Source organism: Scomber scombrus, chromosome 13, assembly GCF_963691925.1.
Source record: "Scomber scombrus chromosome 13, fScoSco1.1, whole genome shotgun sequence".
NCBI classification, from domain to species: Eukaryota; Metazoa; Chordata; class Actinopteri; order Scombriformes; family Scombridae; genus Scomber; species Scomber scombrus.
In genome coordinates this window covers 25,098,585-25,118,423 of record NC_084982.1, presented here as the reverse complement: position 1 = coordinate 25,118,423, position 19,839 = coordinate 25,098,585, and the positions used below count along the sequence as shown (strand labels likewise).

The window sequence follows — 19,839 nt, the reverse complement described above, 5'->3', positions numbered from 1 at the left end:
GTTGAAGGTTTTCAAGGAGCACCAGTAAGTCTCTCACATTTCAAGAAAAATAAAGGCATGTGTGCCTCACTGACTTTAGGGGCAGTTTATTAGCATGGCATCAAATGTGGCGTCAGTATCAATTGTCTAGGGCTGGTAGGAGACAGATGTTACAATGTTTAATGTGAGCATTCAAGTGTTCAAGGCCTTCACACTGCTGCAGTTTGTAGTTTCAGGAAATAATGAAATTACATTAAAAAGTATTAGTATTAAAAAGTATCTGAAAATGTTTTAATTATTGGTTTATTTAACAATAACAGTCATAACACGTTATTGAAAAGGAATGTGCCAGAGTAAGCCAGGATATACAGCAGTTAACTCAAAAAGAAATATCAAATCCAAACTGTTCTGAATGCTTTAGAAAGCCTTATTGAGTTTAACCTCAACACTGCAAAGATTCATATTTTTATACTAGCAATGGATTAAATTACAGCATGTAATGTGAATGAGGTCGTTCATAGTGGCAGATACACACAGAATTAAAACTCGACCCCAAAGTATGGAAGATTTTAACATCTTTCAGCTCAGTGTTTTGGATTTCTGGCCCTCCAACTCCACTTTCATCAGTTTCATTTCTGGCAGTAGCAAATGTAAGCAAAGAAGCTCTGTTAAACCCAGTGTACACTACGTGCCTTACACTAAATAAGCATCAACGCTTATATCAAGCTGGTGAACATGGTGGAGCATTTAGCACCGAAGAGGACAGATATTTTTCTCAGGAGTTGGTGGAGACCAAAACAGAGCTAAAAGAGAATGAATATTGGACTTAGGTGACTCTGGCGGCCACAGACACAACTCCAAATGTTACTCACTACCTGTTGCACTGTTGGGAAAACTCATCATACTATTGCAAGTGTGTGGTAATATGTCAATACTGTGCGTACAGCTTGTTCTGCTGCCCCCGAGTGGCCCGGAAATAATGACTGCAGCTTTGTCTTCATCAAATCCCACGAAAAGACCAAAAACAAACAATGAATTCATCCTCCTACCAAGTATTACCTGTGCAACCAAAGCCAGTAGTGTTGAGAAAAATAGAGAATAACACCAGCCTTATCCTTTAAACCAGTTTAACCTTAAACACAGTGTCAATTAAAAAAAGCCCTTATGTACAGTGACTTCTTTACATGTTTATATTGAAGGAACCCTATTCATGGCCAAATCCTTACAAATTTTGAAGTTTGAAGGAAATTCAACGTTGTTAGCGGAAGGCTGCTGCAGTGGGCATCACTCTGTGCTCCTCCTGAAACTGGTTACAGTTGGGATCCCCTCTGACTCTGGGTGTTGCTGGGATCTGGACCCCAGTTAAGGGGTTAACGCACCAGCACTCGCCCCGCTGGCCATGGGTGGACATGTTGCACTGCAAAGAGGGAAGAAAAACACAAACTAGACAAGTTGGAAAACACTGGAAAAAAAGAAGGAGGGGTAAAGATACGCAGTGGGAAGTTGGGGGGGGGTGCATTAATGAACCATGGCATACGGTGGGCTTAAGATGTGTGCTTGTGTATGTGTGGACTTGTGTGTCTTCTGGTGGTGGGGGGCCATTGGATGAGAGTGTGGGCCATGGTTTGGGTGGGACAACACTCACCCAATAATAGCCCATCCTCAGGTCATGCCCCCTACTTACAACCCACAACCCATCCACAGCCACACATGCACGTCACAGACACTCACACAAACACATACAGGCATGCCAGTAGGCAGCCCCCCTCCCACCACCTCCCACCCCCTCCCGGGCGAACCCCCCTCTTCTCAGAAATGAGGTCGTAATTGAAGTGGACACAGTTTACGCCGCGCACGCGGGGTGGCTGTGGAGGGGACGGCGAAAAGAATGAAGAGCTGGGGGGAAAGAAAAGACTTTCCATTTTCTTCCTTCGATGAGAAAGAACAAAAAAGTGACAGTTACAGTAATTACTCCACGACAAGGAGGGACAACTCCAAAAGGGAGCTGAGTGTTGAGGAGGTACAGTGTTCCTCCCTGGGAACCGAGGACTCCAGTCCGAAACAATGCTGTTGTTTGTGACCAGTGATGAAAATTGGCTGAATGGTTGAGAGCCCTGCTTTAGGAAACTGTGGCGCCTATTCAAATCTTCTTTTCTGCTCTACTATCCTCGTAAGAAAACACTGGATATGTGACCTTGTTTGTCCTCCTCTGTCTGATTTCTATGGATGAGCAGAATTCTAATTCAAGCCCCCAGTCGGAAGCACAGTTCGTTCCTCGGCTTAACAAAAGTCTTCCCATGAAGTACGCCAAACAGTTTTATTGCCTTGTAACCTTGAGCTCAGAAGCTGTTGCCTCATTCATGATGACATCTCCCCATGCATGTGTATGTGTGTGTGTGTGTGTGTGTGTGTGTGTGTGTGTGTGTGTGTGTGTGTGTGTGTGTGTGTGTATGTGTGTGTGTATCTGTGTGTGTTAGAGCACTGAGGAAGAGGGTGTGTGTGAGTTTACAAAAAAAGAGGAGGAGGAGGGGGCGGGGGTGTTGTTGTGTGGAAAGTGGTGGCAGGTGGGAGAAAGAGGAAAGGAGGAGGATGTTTTTTTTTCCTTGTGTGTGTGTGTGGGTGATTTTGCCAGGCTGATACAAGGGATTTGTTGTGTGTGTGTGTGTCTGTGTGTGTGTGCCTATGTGTGTGTGTGTGAGAGTCAGAGTGTGAAAGAGAAGAGGGAAAATCCCATATAGAACTGAACAAAATGATATGTATGCATGTGTGTATGTGTATGTGTGAGAGAGAGAAATACAAAGTCAGAGAGAACGATTCAAAATAGGAAAGTGGGAAAAAGTGGACCAAACCAAAACCTGTTACATGTGCAGGCACAATAATCTTCACTGATACTGATCACAACAGAAGCCTTTTTCCTACATCAAAGTCAGTGGTCACGATAATCCAACCTGCAACAACTGCCAGCAGAATTTGAAACCCGATGACATCTGCAACCACTCGAGTCTCTCCGTGCTCTTGTGTTACTGCTCACCATTAAACAGTAAGTCACCAGTGAATCCATCTGCCGCCACACTGCGCTCTACTATGAGCTGAAACTTTCAAACATGTCACTGTCCTGGCCAAAAACCTAATGAGTGATGTCACAGCAGGTGTTTTGCCTTTGACAGCGAGTGGAAAACTCCTGCTGTGATATCACTGATTGTGGGCCAGTATTGTGACATTCCTGAAAGTTTCCATCCATAAAGAACAGCTGTTTTCTGTAGTGTGATTTGCTTATAATTTAATGTATAAATTATGAACAGATATGTTCACATAATAAGTGATATGAAACAACCTAAGTCTAGGTGAGTAATGGAATTTGAATAAAAATGTGAATAATAAGGAGAGATATTTTTTCCAGTGGCACAAACTAGTTTCAGGTGCCAAATTCAGTCAAAGGACATTCTCTCACCCTATTAGCGAGACAGTGTTTATAGATTTTTAGATGTGCGTCATTTTATAGAAATGTTCCTTAAATTCTGTCTGACATACTGTATTTCGGTATCTCTGGAAACTTTGGCAAATTGGTTTGAATGATGCTTGTCTGCACAACATGTGCTTGTAATCAAGGCGGAGGAGATAAACAGAGAGTAGCAAAGCTGGTCGTTTATGGTCAAACTTCATCAAAAATTGTCCAGATTTTTGTAAAAAAAAAAGAAAAGGAACAGGTTGGTTTAAACTGATTTTCACCAGGGCTTTATGTTTCCACAAATCTAAAAGTGTTTGTGCTCCCAAACCTTAATCTAAACTCTACCCCTGCAGAAGACACAGTTAACCACAATTTATAGTAAACACGGTTCTCTATGACGTGCAGAGCTCAACTATTTCTCTGCTGTCTTAGAAAGTGAGGACAGAAATGGGGAAAATGGGGTTAAAAACAAATCAGCAGCTTACAGTATGCACCACAGTCTGTGTGAGTAACTAGAAAGAAGAAAGCAGTTGTTATATTTCAGCCAGATATTTGTATTCATTATTTTTTATCTAATAAAAACACAATGGTTATTAATACATTCCTGAGAGTTTTTTTTACAAAAACAAACATTGGGCCCTGAGACCAAACCAAATTTGATTTATTTTGCCAATTCTTCAATCACCACTAATTCAAACTAAATATCAGTAAAGGTACATATTTGCACTGTTCAAGACAATATAGTACTGTCATGTTCACTAGTCATTAGCAGTAGTAGTTTAGTTTACCTCATTACAGAAGAATACTTGTTTACACATCCAATGCTACACTTAGGTCAGGGGTAAATGCACAGTGGATTATATTTATTGAACTTTATTAAATTAAATAAGCAACAGTTCGACAACACTCGTCATTGATGAATTTACCAATATGTTGGCACTGGGGAAGAAATGAGCTGCTGAGTCCCCATAAACCCCTATTCCCCTCACTCTCTGCACAATGAATGTGCTGTGTGCTGTGTGGCATTACAACCCCAAGATCATAGAGTCATGTAATATGGGTGTATCTTATGAGCTATAAGCCAATTTGTGTGTGGTTGTAGATTTCTCTCTCTCTCTATCTCTATCTCTCTCTCTCTCTCTCTCTCTCTCTCTCTCTCTCTCTCTCTCTCTCTCGCTCTCTCTCTCTCTCTCTCTCTCTCTCTCTCTCTCTCTCTCTCTCTCTCTGTCTCGATTGAACTTGATGTGGCTCTGTGTGTCTAATGGGCTGCAGGTGAGCTGCTCTGATAGTCTGTGTGAATGACTCACTGATAAAACATTAATTTAAGAATTTGCACGCACAAAACTGAAGAAACTAAGGTTTTAAGACCTCGTCTTTAGGCCCTGATTTAATTTGCATCTACTTTTGTTGTGCATATTCTAAAAACTCATTTCCAGGTAAAATAACAGAAACCACTTGATGCACACTGAGCCAGGAACTTTTGGGACCCAAACTATAAATAGGTATATATACAGCATTAATGAAATCATTTGGATGATGTCAATCACGGTGAGAAGGTGTAGGAGTTAGAAAGAGATATGATTCTTCATATATTTTCACTTCTTTGTCTCTGTCCTGAAACTTTCCTTGTTTACTAGATTTTTGAATAGTTGAATTTCCTCCATTTAGCCACATTACGTCCCTCCCTCCCAGTCACTGTGCTCTATTGAATCTGAATGACTACAAAGTTGTCACTGTGTGTTCTGTCTTATCTTGTTGTGTATCTTGATAAGCACTCTAAAAATAAAATGTTTTAATGCAATTATTGTTAATTGTAGTAATAGTGTGCTGCATCCCATTTAAACAAATATTTCTATATTTTCTATATACCATGTGTTTGTATTCTATGAACTTCTGAATCTAATTGTTTGTTTTTTGACATTCTATCTCTCACCCATTATCATTGGGAGGGTCAAAGCTTCGTCATGTTCACTAGTAAAATGTAGGTGCTTTAATCCAGTGTGCAGGTACTGTATACTCAACATTTCTTTACTTTAGAGATAGGTAGTACAGGCGCCATCATGCCTATAGATCTTTATAGCTTAGTGTCCTTGTTTTGCATTACATATATCAATGTGACAAAGTATAAATGTTGCCTTTGCACCAAGAACACAACACAGTAGGCAGTACAATGGCAGAGAGAAAGAGGAAAATTACATTTTCAGACCGTGAGCTACAAATCCTGACCAACGAGGTGCAGAGGTATTCCTTAAAACCTCAGGCAAGGAACTTCGCCTGGCTATGATCCCTAATGCCATGATCACTGGAAAGTCTGGGCGTGACACCCCTTATAAATGTGTTTCAGTTACCACCAATTCTGTGAAGACGCTAATAATTTCACACTAACTGCGTGTGGCTATTAGTGCTGGTCTTTGTGAGTTGGACTGTTTTTGCAATGACGCTCATTTGCATAGAAAGGGGCCAATTTTGCACCAACTGTGTGCATATAATCTAACTTAAATACATGCAAATAGCAAGGGAGGATAGAGACACTATTTACTTGGAAGCGCAGTTAACCCTTTGCTTTGCTGGTGCCTTGTGAATGACTGTTTCTTTTTTACTCAATAAACAGTGTGTGTGTGTGTGTGTGTGTGTGTGTGTGTGTGTGTGTGTGTGTGTGTGTGTGTGTGTGTGTGTGTGTGTGTGTGTGTGTGTGTGTGTGTGTGTGTGTGTGTGTGTGTGTGTGTGTGTGTAAAGTGGTGCGATGTGAAACCAGTGCTCTGTCCATGGCTCACCTGTTTGAGGTTGTACAGTCCATGTCTGTCACAGTTTGGAAATTTGAGCACATACAGGTTCTCCAGTGGGCCTCTGTTATCTTCAGAGGTCATTCTGGAGATCTCCTCTAAGACCTTGTCCAACTCCTGCTGACAGGCATGCTGAAATTATGGGGAAAGAAATAATAATTAACATCAATACTGATTCTGACAATGATTTTTTTTCGTACTGTACTGTACATACCAGAGCAGTCATAAAAGTACATTTTAAAAAAACAACAAAAAACCACCTGCAGTCACTGATGAGGAGACAAGACATACAATAAAGTTACATCTGACTGAAGTTTCAGGCCAAGCAGTGTGCTCTGTTCAAGAAAAATAAAGGAGAAATAAAATACTTCAATGTCTCTTATAAAAATGTCACAAATACATACATTTAAAGCCAACATTTTTATGAGGAGCTGTCAGGCAAGCAGAAAGCCCAGCCAACATTATTGATTTAAGTCTGGTGCAGAGGAACATGAGTGGCTTCACCGCTAAACTCAGCAGGTGGCCGTGGCCACACACACACATATACACCAACACACAAACACACACACAATCACATATAAACCTATGCAAACACGTGTTCATATACACACATGCACGTACAAAGACACACACACTATACTATAGCACACATACACAGAGAGCGTATCAGGCTGCCGGTGGGATCAAAGAGGTCCAGTCTTATGATTAGTTGGCTGAGGATGAGAGAGAAGGGCAGGAGGAGGCGCAGTCTGCCACAAACCTTATCAGACATCTGAACATATGGATGAAAAGTACTCTTTCTTTCTTTCTCTCTTTCTCTCTCTCTCTCCCTCTCCCTCTCTCTCTCTGGCTCTTTCTTTCACACTTTCTTTTACACTCTTTGGCTCTCATAATAAAGACACACATAAACCCCACGCCTCAATGCATGCACCCAGCAGTTTCACTGTTCACCTCCTTGCTCTCAGTAAAGAACAAATGTTCTGTAATACAGTACTCACATACCATATGTACGCCTACAGAGAGAATATATTAGCTGTTGTAATTATTCCTCCTTTCTATAATGATCATGTAGAGATTCCTCCATTGTGCGATTACTGCGAGAAAGAGGAAATCAAATCTGCAGTCCTCGTTCCAGTAAAAAAATGCATTAATTTGGTTCTGATGAAACTTATATAAGGCTAAGTACACTGAATTAGCTCAATCAAGATGGTTTTCTTGTGTTTGTTTGCTGAGCAGTAGTCACATATAAGTTTGGTTTAGCTAATTGAAAACTTCTGAATGTCAAAGCCTCTTCATCAGAACTTTAGAAAGTGTTGTTTCATGTAGTGAACATGATGGATTTTGTTCCCCATCCCTTATGGTTTGGACCTACTGGATTTACCATTAATTTCTATGAAGAATGGGCCACTTATTGGCTTCCGGCCGCTTATTTTACTTAACTTTGATTGCACTATTAGGAAGGGAATGCATCATGGGCATTATGGAGAGGAGGTATGATTACAGTTACTCTTAAGTAGCACTTGCATTGGAACCTTACAGTAGATTTTAAGGTTTCTGTGTCAGTGACTCACACTCACTATTCAGTTTAGGCCATGAAAATACTTTTTTTCATCCAAAATCTGCTTTTCATGAACAAAACATGAATAAAACATTTAAAAAGCTCTGTTTTTGCTTCTTTACCAAACACAATTTTTTTTAAATTTATCAAGTGGAGCATTGAAATGAGGGCAAAGGTCAGAGCTTTTTTTTAAATGTAAATGCAAATCAAGACAACAGGGATAACAGGATCATAATATGACAACAATAATGTGACTACGATGCCAGAGAGACTTTTTTAATTATAAAAAACAACTATATAGTGGAATTAAGATAACAAATCTGACATGACCCCAGCTCTGACAGCGAAGCATGAATTTTGTGTACCGTATTTGACCTCACAAGACCACACACAACGAAGTGCATCCATGCTTGACACCAGCCGTCTGAAGTCCCCCCCCGGCCCAGTCGCACGACTCCTTTTACTGCATTCCCTCTTTTGTTGCTTCTAATGATCTTGACAATTGTTTTGGGCCCTCCCGCTTATGATTTTTTGTTTCATTTTGTTTTGTTTTGCTGCAAGTGAGTGAGTTAGAGTAAGTGAGGGAGAAAATGAGTAAATGCATATCATTGTTTGCCAAGCAGTGGCATAAATGCGTAGCCCCCTGGGCCCAAGCTCATTTGCATGAAACAGAAAGCATATCTGTTTTTGTACGCCCATTAAGGGATTTCCAGGAACCGTTTTTATTATTTCTGAAGCTGTTGTTGTGAGACTGTCAAATGTTGAGTGAGTGTTGAAGAATGAAGAGGGGAGGGGGCAGCGTCGTAATGTATAGACTGCATAACACTGTTGCCGTGCATTCCACAGGGAGAGCAATAGACTATCGCTTTTCATCATGAAAATATTCATCACAAGGGAATTACAGTATTAAGAAAACTGTCTGAACGCAGCTTATGGTGCTTCCAGATTTTCACACATAATTTGCTAACATTCACAGAAGGGCAAAGAAAGATATCACCATCTTAGTCTAAACTTATATCCCTTTGTCCCATTTTACTTTGTTATTTTACAACAGTAACAGTTGTCACATTACATAATACTCTCAGTAACTGGGTCACCAATTGAAAGTATCAACAAAAAACTTCTGGTAGAGCTATGAAAGCACATTTAATTTCATGTTTATTAGGAAAAAGTATATAGCATGGACTTATGCCACACAGCATTTATATCCTAATCTAGTTTCCAATGCCCTTTCCTAGATGGGCAAAAGAAGCAAAAATCGAAACTCAGCAATTCATATGAATACATTACAGCACGAAACTCAATAATAAAGTACATTAAAACAATTTTAAAAACACAAACAACCCATAAAAGCTTCACAAAACAACAAACACCAGATCACTCATGACTACATGACTGATCCCTCTTCATCTTCATGTGTATGTACTTGTATTAATTGTGTTGTTGACTTCTGTTCACACAGGTCTACTTACTCTCCATTCAGAAAGGGTGGGGGGTCCCAATCAGGTAAGCCATAAAAGATAAGAGTTATGACTCTTGGTTGAGTTGAGAGTGAGGGTTAAGTTAAAGTAATGGTGTGGGTTGAGGTTAACAATGGAATGGATATAAAGTTAGGAGTCCCTAGGGAATGAATTTAAATCTTTGCAATGTCAGCAAGAAAAAGTGTTGTGAGTGTGTGTGTACGTGTGTATGTTTGTTTGTTTGTTTGTTTGAGTCAAAGGTTGCCCAGAGGAGGGCACTACTGTACTAAACAAGGTGGCTCACACAGTAGCCCATGTTGACCTTTTGTCACTGTTTGATTACTCGCCTTTGATGGTGACACTGAGCATTTTACAGCAATCTACCACACACAGCTTCTACAAGCAGAGATTAAAGCAACAACAGTCAATAATTATATTGCACTAAATTTTCGTTTTATTGAAATTTCTAATTTGTTTGTTATCTGTATAACAGCCAATTAGAGGAGTTTGGAAGTAATAGTAACTAATAACAAGGGGGGCTCAGTGTACAGGAGGGGTGTCAGTTATGGTTTGGTGTAGACAAATCCTGATGGTGTAAATATGTTTATTTTTGGACTTAGGACTCATGTACAAGGTCAAAAAACAATTATTTCCAGCATTTTAGTAGGTTTTTTTTTTTTTTTTTTAGTATTTTTAAATGAAGTTAATCATGACTTGTCACTTGCCTGAGGCACTCTTTGGGTTCGAGACTCCTCTAGCTGATTTTTCATCTTGCTTTTATTCTCATTCTGGTGTTGCTTCTTGGCGTATTCCAGCTGCCAAACCCTGCTATCTATGGCAGGCCTCCTGGGGAGTGGATTCTCAGTCCCATGCACCTCTGCAACAAACAAACACAGAAACCAACATAGACATTCAGCTGATCTGCAGTACATAAAATCTCCCTCTGCCTTCTTAAAAAAAAACCTTCAGTCTTTTGGCATACTTACTGGCTTTGGACCCAAGGGTTCTGCAACTGCTCTTTGCAGAATTGCTTAATTTAAGTCAGTTGTTTGGGCATGGAAATAATATGTGTCTTGTCTTTTAGGTATGTAGCTAAAGGTTCCCTGAGGAATTTCTGACCTCTAACTGTGCTACAGAGCATTTTTTTAATGCGTGGTTCCCTGTTTTGTTTGTCTGGCATGCGGACAAGGATGTACAGTATATGTATGCCTACATGTAAGCGGATCACACAATACATAGTCATGCCAGTGGTTTAATACTATTCCCGTGATGCAAGAAATGCCAGTGAAAGAAAGGCAGCAATGGGCTAGCAAAGGCAGGAAACACTACACGCTAGTAAAACTGTATGTAAACAATGTAGGATTTTATGAAGGGGAAGGAAGTACAGTCACCACATTTGTTAGACTTCAAGGATACACACAATGTGTTCTGGTGAGTAACACTCAGTGTAAATGTAACTTTTGTGTCTTTAATGAATAGCTCTTAGACACACATACAACAATCACCATATTTACTGCTGTAAAAATACACACATACATTTATCTATTCTTTAATTAAAAACTGCCATTAAAAGCAACCATTTTTTCTAATAACAGGTCCTTTTACAAGTCCGTCTAATTTTGGAATTAGAAGACAAAGTCATCCTGTGTCCTCGAGGCATCCTGTGTCCCTCATACCTCACGTCACAAATGTTATACTGGACAGTCAGCCATTGCAATTGCTGTAATTACCACGGCGACAGTGTGAAGAGACTTGCTAGATCTTTTCTGTGAATTAGTACATCCAGCCCATGTGGCTCTATAATGCTGGGCTTATGACGCAGTTTGTACAGGTCTCCTCTGAGCAGCGGGGTCACGCTCAGTGTGTCTCCTGCTGCTTATTATACCAAAGTATGCTCATCGTTTTGTTGGAGACAGGAGAGACAAAACACAAACAACAAGCTAACACGTTAATTCAGAACAGGCACAGACAAAGTATAACAGCAGCTTAATACAGGACATCAGTCCTGAAACTGAGACCTACTTCTCGTTGATGACTGTGACTGTGAAAAAACAAACAAACAAAAAAACACGGAAAGTTTAATACGCTGTGGACATTTATCAACATCACGGTCATGATGATCTGAGGTCCTAGTCTGACATATTGAAACAGGAAAACCGAGACGAAAGCAGTGATTGAATTAAAGAGCTGAGCTTGCCTGCAAGTAATGGAGTTGAGTCCAGACTCGTGAGAAAGCACTGATGAAGGCATTTAATGCTGAGTAAGGATTTTTTTGGTACCTAAGCTACCTGCCCGAGGCTATGTGTGCGGGAGTGTGTGCGTCTGTAATTAGGATTGTAAAAGCAGGAGCAGAAGTTTGAGGTTGTAAATCATGCCTGAGAGGGAAAGGTGCCCGAGTGAATCTTCAGAGCTACTTACGCATGCTTTGACACTGTCTAAAAGGTTTCTGTGCTTGCTCATATGTTTGTGCAAATGCATGTGGGTGCACACTTAGCCAGGTGTAAGTGTGAGTAAGTGTGGACAAAACATTACCACAAATGTTGATGCTGATTTTCTTTATTGAAAGAATATTTTTCTGCCAATAAGGTGTGAAAATCCAATTTGTTCTCAAAAATGTGGACAGAGAAAGTGTAAAAGAAGACTAAATATGCACTAGCACGTTCTTAAAAATGATTACTAGGGCAACTATCATGTTGTTATTCAGATACTGCAGGTTGGATTGAAAAGGGACGTACTTGTTTTCCCCACACAAAACCCTCCTTCTACTTGTAAAGAAAAGAATTGCTAGCCTATTAATTATTTTAAACCTGTTTTATATCTAGCAACCAGATCTTGTCACTTTGAACAGAATTAAACTTGAAAGCATGAACTTGAAAGGATGCCAGCAGGAACCTCTGACGCTAGTAACCATTAAATACAAATAATGCATGTTTGAAAGAAGTTATGTGCTGTGAAACCTCCAAATAATATGGTTTCTGTATATTTTGCAACTAGACAGTTGTGCCTGAGTACTGATCAATATCCACTGACCATCCTCCAATTAGTCAGTCCTGGTGCCCTATGCCTGCTCTCTATCCCAAATCTTAATTTAGCTTGTCAGCACCGGAGACAAAGTACTGCACAAAGGGAATATCGTTACCAAAATATTATACAATGTCAAATCTGACGTCACTATGGCACTATTATGAGTCAGGGGACCATAACAATCCAAAGACATTTCACTCTAACCAAAAATGTACTGATGGCATTAGATGAAGAGTCAGAGGATCAACAAAGTCAATGAAAATCTGTTTAAAGTGCATCCAACAGGTTGTTATATTTCACTCTGGACTCCGGACTGGTGGACCAACAGACATTCCCACCCCTAGAGCCATGCTGCTACTTTGGCAAAAAATCAAGTTGCAGATAACATCCTTTTTCCTTTATATGGTTTTACATGACTCTAGCCACAGGCAAATCTTTTCTGTTCTGATGAATCAAATAGGCAGCTCATCCCAAAAACCTGTGCGGCTACAAACAACCTTAGGTTTCAAAAGATCAGACAAAGCTTATATTCACTAGTGTGGCATTGATGAATGAAATGAATAGATTCTACCCTCCAGCTGAACATGTAGTAGAGATTAAAATTGAATTCCAAGTTGTGTTAAGACCTTCACAAATAATGAAAGAAGCCATAACATGTAGAGAAAGCATCTGCAGAATGCATTAAATATACTGTAGAGATAGCTTGACATTTTTTTATTCAAGTCTCTCTCCTAAAACATGAAAAAAAATGAAATTCCTGTAACAACATGGGGACACTGATGTAGTGTTTCTTTACCTTCAAAGAGGTTGGATAGCGATGTGAGAATATTGGATTGACACTTGTACAAAAGGTGACAGAACCGGAAGGTTAACATTGTTGACAAGCTAACTGAGGTGCAAATATAGACAGATGTTCACTATAAAACGTACATTGAAAAAGTCTCAGGATATTTCTCTAGCCTTGTTCAAAGTTTTGTTTTCAATAGAAACGTATAGGAACTCATGACAGCATTTTGTGGGAAGAAAAAAAAAACATGTCTGTAGCCAACAGCTGTCATCTAAATGCTGTGCTGTTGATTCTGTCTTTAGCACCATAGAAACTACCTGTCTTGAGCTGTTGGGAGTGTCAGCTCTGGATATTGCCTTTAAGCAATGCTTTCACAGTTCTCTCACAGCACGGAATGAGTAATGTCTTTCCAGAGTTGCTTAGCATGAATGCATTTGCCCTGTTATCGTATGGAGCTGTGTGTCAAAAACTTCAATGTGCTTCCATGTCCAAGAAAGTGGCCCTACAATACTTCAAAACATTGTCAGTGTAAATGGTTCCTCTCAAGAACCGACCACTTCAAACATTTTACAGCTGGCAAACGGACAAAAAGCAACTGAATAATAAGGAAGGTTTTGTCTAGCCAGAGATCCCTTTCAAACCTTTTACGGTTAGCTGGTTCTTTCAACTCTTGATGTTACTGTGCTTCCATGTGGCTGTCTGTGTGTCATCCTAACCAAATGAAGCTGCCTTTGTAGTCTAACAGGAAAACTGCTGCCAATTGGCGCTCCGACAGTGTTTTTCAAACAGGCAGTAAGTACACTCTAAGGTCAAGGTGATTTTTCTTTTACAAAAAGTATCTTTTTCACCACTGACATAAGATCTCATACATTTTTATTCTTCATAGAAACTTTTAATTTCAAAATCTGTGACAAATGAATAAAGGCAACTAACCTTGTTTCAATAAAAGTATCAATACCACACTGCAAGAATTCTTCAAATTTATATTTTTATAACAACAGTGTATCAAATGACTCGGTGTATTGTGAGAGCCACATAGTTCACTAAGGAGTCATTAGAGACCAAAAACAGAGCTAAAAGAGAGTAAATATTGAACTTGTGACCAGATGCCCAGAAACCCAAAACAATAACAATGTTGCTCCATAACTTCTGGATGTGGATAGGCAATATAGACTGTAACAAATAACGGACGTAGCCACCATCCACTAGTTTGTTGACTCCAATTTTGAAGCCTTGAGTTCACATTTTGACCGTCGCCATCTTGGACTTTTGGAGCCAGAAATGACCATATTTGGACAAGAGGGTGGGGCTTACCCTAACACTATCTGCAAGCTTGGTTAGCACTTACAGTCTATGGTTAACTGTGATAATGTTGATGCTAATTTTCGCTCGTGAAAATCAGGGGGTCTTAGAGGGTCTTTTTATGCTACAATGTAAAGCACAAAAACCTCAAAATAGTATTTAAGGACCATACTTGAGTAATTGAACTTGCGTTAGCCTTTTACTTTTGTGTAATGAATTTTTGCACATTAATGTTGTAATCGTATTATGTAACATGTGACTTTTCATCATGAACTGTTTTAACATTTGCATGAATGGGGGAGGGCTTCCTATTTATATCTCAGGAGGAGTTTTATTGCAGAATTGCAGGCACCAACATGCAGTTCTCACCTAAAGTGATCTCCTATGGCTTCACCTTTTCCTGTGGATATGGGGGAGCACACATACTGTTGGCACACACATCTACACAGAGTAATTAAAGACCTCAGAGGGTGCGTGAAGTAGAGTGAGCATGTTTCAGCAGAGGATCCCCTGCAGGGCAACAAGGATAGTCTTAGACAATTGATGACATGAGGAAAGATGAGGGAGGATAATGAGAGAAATAGAGATTATCTAGGAAAGTGCAACAAAAGATTATACAAGGTATTGCTTAAGATGGGAGTTTGTCAGTAGAATAACCTGTGGTCTCGTTGTTGAAAAGAAGACTCAATCGCCCTTCTACTTGCATTTCTCGATACTATGTGGTTAACTCTTTTCTTTTAAACAGTAACTTGAAAAAGGCTTGTTTGAAAGGTATTTGGGGCTGCACTAGTCAATAGTTCTCTAATGTGAAAGGAGACGCTCACAGTGAAACCTGACAGTTCAGTTTTCCCCAGCTCTATGAAGCATTTTACTCTCTCTTCTTAAGGTTTAGATCTAGGGAGGGGGAGTACTGATATTGTCAGTACTGTACGCTGCCTGCCCAGAATCAACCAGCAGACAGAGTTACCAACTAGCTTGTGAATGTATGTCAATGTTGTGTTCATAGCTTACACCAGACTGGCAAAAAAAAACCCTGAAACAAAACAAAAAAATCACCCCTGCTTTATTAATGATGCACTGCGTTAGTTCATACAGAACACAGAAGTCATATAGAGGGCTTCGCATTGCACTCCCTGTTGCAGCTTAGCAACCAGCGCCAAGCAAAACTGCACTTCCATTTATTGCAATAAATGGTTTGATCTATGACGAGAGTGTTCCTGACTTTTATTATAATTTTATCTATTATTATTTATTATTCTCTTGGCTGATATTTTCCCTGACACAGTTACAGTTACAATTTCCTCTTTATCGTCATGTACCATATAGAGTATTAAAAAAATAAAATAAACATACAGTAAGTCTACAGGAATTTGTAGAGGGGAGATTACTTTGGTTTTGTCAATGATATCTAGTTGAGACCATTCGGCCAGATAGCGATCGGACTAATATCAATCATTCAAAGGGTGAAAAGTGCAAAGCTATTTTCTCTCCTTAATTTAATGTTTTACCAACAGTGAACCAACCTCAATATTTAAATGGAAATTATTCATTTAATGCTTTTATGATTTTGTGGTCTTGGTTAGACAGAAACTTTTTTTTTCTTTTTGCAGGTGTTTTCAAGGGGTAGCTGATTCTGCCCAACTGATTATATGTGATTATGTGATTATAGGCTTTTTAGAGCAACTCTCACTGTAACAAATAATTGAGTAATTAAATGTCTAAACTGCTGCTGGCAGTGGACTAAAAATAATTCAGTGGAAAAGAAGTATTGGGTTTCAGCTTATCAAGTATGTCAAAAAGACACAGCAGTGCTAAACAAAGAGCATGCATCGCTCAACAGACCTTCCTGCATAAATACAGTAAGTGTTAAGATATTAATGGCTAATGCACTCATTGTTATGACAGTGCACCCATGTCATTAACAGATGCTCTGGACTTAGAAGACAGTGAATTACTTTCTTTGTTCCTGGAACTGCCATAATGCCGAGAACGAGGAGAGAAATGTTTTGATTCATTTGGAGACTGAAGCTCAGACACTCAGCTGTTGATACAGACTGAAACCTTCGAGGACCCTGACTGCAAAAATACTTAAAGTGGAAACATGGAAGATTATGTGTCGTTTCTAATATTACAAGGATTTGTGATTGAAAGAATTGAAATCACAGTTTTAAAAAACATTAGTGTTGTTATTCATCATTTTTGCAATGTAGAAATTTGGAAAAAGGACAGAAAGCAATGAGTAGATAACAAAGGAAGAATAGGTAGGCAGAGATGATTCATACCACATTGATTAACAGTATAAAAGTGCTAAATAATGGCAAAATTGGAAGTGGATATGAATTTTGCTCACACCATGCTAAGCTAAAGTAACTCATATAAGCTCTGGCCTGTTTATCCAGGCGTTTATGGTGTTTTATGGTGTTATGGTTGTGTTTTGTTCAAACAGGTGAGAATAATGGCATTTGAACTATAACCACACCAAAACGCCTGAAAAGTCTCTTGTCTCTTTCAAGTGAACAGCCGTACGGTTGTTTAGCTGAGGTTACTTAGGAGTGAGAATGTATTCTCAACCAACTGCAGGAAACGACCCCAAATGTGCATTTTAATGGGTACAGAGGAGACAGATGTTGACATCTGATAGCCAGCAGTTACTCATGCTCGGAAAGCCAAGCATAACACAGTGAACTGAGGGCAAACCACAGTCTCAACTGATGCTCATTTTCAGCCTTGCCTTCATGTATTCTTACTGGTTTGAATACCAAAGACGGTAAATCACAGCAGAGAGCGCAGACAAGTCCATCACGCTTAGCTAAAGTTACAGAGACTGGAATTGGTTTTGTTTTTACTGCCCTCTCCCACCAAAAACGCAAAGTCTGTGGTTACTAAAACTCTTAAAAAACAAATGAAGATTCCTGCAGACAGAATTCACCTTTGCTCAGTCTATTTTCATCTGATAGACAGCAGTTATTTTCATCTGAAAATATCTCGGTTCTATCAAACTGTTTCCTCATAAAGTCGAGGCGAGATACATACAAAACGAGGCTGTTAGAATAATTAGGTTGCACCTGTTGCTATGGAGATCTACAACTTTCCCAACACCATTCTGAGGGGTCTGTGGCTGGCATCCTCCATATTTACTACAGGTACAAGTTCAAAAATGTTAACTTGTTTAAATGTTTATTAAATAGCATTGTTGAAGTACCATAATAGGCTATGTCAAAATAATACACTCCCAATAGCAGTGCTTTGAGGATTTGTGGGTTACAGACATGTTATGGGTTCATCGGAGGGATACTGTTTGTTTGCACTCACAGATGTGGGCCTGCCATCGCCTGCCAAACACATTGCATATGTCAACATTCATTTTCAGGAATCAATAGTGACCCTTTGTCCCTAATAACGGTAATGTGGGAGAGCAGCTCTTGACATTTCTATGTCCCTGCAAGATTTTATGGGTTATTTATTTTGGGTAGTTATTGTGACCAAATACTTTTGATGTGATGAAGGGATGGGGTTTTTCTGACATTAAAAAGAGCCCCGCAGTGAAAATATTGTGATTCAGTGCACAACCTCTCTGTGAAATTTCAATCCAATGGATTTAACATCATACACAGGTATGATGACAGGTTTAAACTAGCTGGCTAGATGATGCTGGCACACTTGCAAAAATATCATTCAATGTGTCGCAGTCCCTGATGGATATTTTGAGGAGTTTGTATTAAATTGCAGTATTCAAGGATTTGGCAGTAAACCATTACTCACATTCTAAAAAACAAGTTATTAAAGAGAGACAAAACACATGCAGCACTCAATATCGCTAAAAACTCATGATCCATGAATTAACAGCACGAGTGAAGCCGTAATTCAAGTACATTTATTGAAAAAACGGCTGAATTCCTGAGAAGGTTCAATATACTTTTCATTCAAACCAATGAAAGCTACAGGATGCTGCATGATTAGCTTACTGAGTTTATTATTAGTTCATCCTTTCATCAAAGTTACAGACTTACAAGCTTATTGAAAACAGCATCATTGCTTCTCAGACAGTCAAAACATGCTGTAAGTCTTGCGGAACCTGTAAACAATTAACTGCATATGCTTGTTTGGAAATCAGATTTTTATCTCAGTGCTACATCTTAAATGTTTTGTTCGTTGTTAAAAGATCCTTTGAAAAACTACAATAGGGTAGTTGCAGCTTGACCCAGACTGTGAGAAGATGTTCTTGGGACCATATGAGTGTATATTTTGTGGTGGTTATTTGATTTTGTGGGAATAAAAAAAAAACATTTATAACACAAATAAAGTTGGAAAGAATTAAATTGTAAAACAAAAAACAAAAAAAGTGAAAGCACTGCATCCTCTCTGTTAATAATGTAACAAAAGAGAAACAGTAAAATAGCTAACAAAACACTCAACAACTAAGAAAAATAAATATTGTAAAAAGCTTAAATCTCCTACATCTGAAATTTAACAAAGCATTACTGGCACTACACAGTCCTAAACCTGCAATCATTGATTTTTGGCCACTTGGAAACACAAAACAACACAGCTAATATGGTAATAATCAATTGCCTATAATATTCAGCAGACAAAGAGCAACATTGTCACACATGTCAGTCAAATATTCACTCTCCTTTTACCTTTGTTTTGGTCTCCACTAATTCTTGAAGATAATATCTGGCTACTTAGCTGCCAAATGCTCCACTATGTTCACCAGCTGGCTGCTAACTCATAGTGTTGTGCATGTAGCAGTGGGTTCATCAGAGCTTTTTCACCGAAACCACTGCCGCTGCTGGAACAAGGTTAATGAGAGTGATGAGACTGTATTCTTCAAGTGTGACAGTGAAGGCTGTAAAACCAAAACAATGATGTAAAAGATGCTAAAATGCTCTGTAGAGCTGAGGGGAACAGCAGAGTCGGGTGATAATTCTCTTTTACATTACATAGTCATGAAATCCAATGTTTAAATAATATATTTTAGTGCAGCTTTAATTTCCCTCTTTCAATTCTTTACAATGTTTTCTTTAAAGTGCTTACCATTTGTAGCCTGGTTGGCTTGACTTGCCGTGACATCAACGTCCACTTTTTGTCCACATCGTCCTAAACCCTGGATGAGCTGTTGCAAAGGTAATTCATCCTCCATGTTCGGATAGCACCTTAGGCCGCTGGAGCACCTTGGTGTGTAGACGCCACAAAGTTCCCCTTCCATCCTGGCACACACAGGACAGCAACCGCAGCCCGGCTCCCTCACTATTTCTGTACATGTGACTTTGGGACAAGCAGCCAAAAGCTCAGCAGTGCAACTTGGGCATCGGAAAACCAAATCCCCAAGTAAGAATCCAGGTAGAACAAGATATGCAAACAGCAACCCGTAATTGTAATATATGGCCATTCTAACGTTTCCTAGAGTTTTTTTTAGAGGCTAATGAAATTCCAAATGACCTGTGAAGGAAAAAAGCGTGAACCTCAGGATCCTCTGACAGCCGACTGTGTGTGGG

The 19,839-nt window shown here is 39.4% G+C and overlaps 1 protein-coding gene across 1 annotated transcript in view; it reads right to left on the bottom strand.

The window, feature by feature from the left end:
• igfbp2b (insulin-like growth factor binding protein 2b) overlaps positions 1-19,839 on the bottom strand; it is a 27,950-nt gene extending 8,111 nt beyond the window's left edge. Inside the window, exons 1-4 of the mRNA XM_062431545.1 lie at positions 19,379-19,839; positions 9,954-10,105; positions 6,202-6,342; positions 1,206-1,396 (exon numbers count right to left, since the gene is read on the bottom strand). Coding sequence (XP_062287529.1) covers positions 1,238-1,396; positions 6,202-6,342; positions 9,954-10,105; positions 19,379-19,733 — 807 coding nt within the window. The 5' untranslated portion in view covers positions 19,734-19,839 and the 3' untranslated portion in view covers positions 1,206-1,237. The remainder of the gene's footprint in view (positions 1-1,205; positions 1,397-6,201; positions 6,343-9,953; positions 10,106-19,378) is intronic.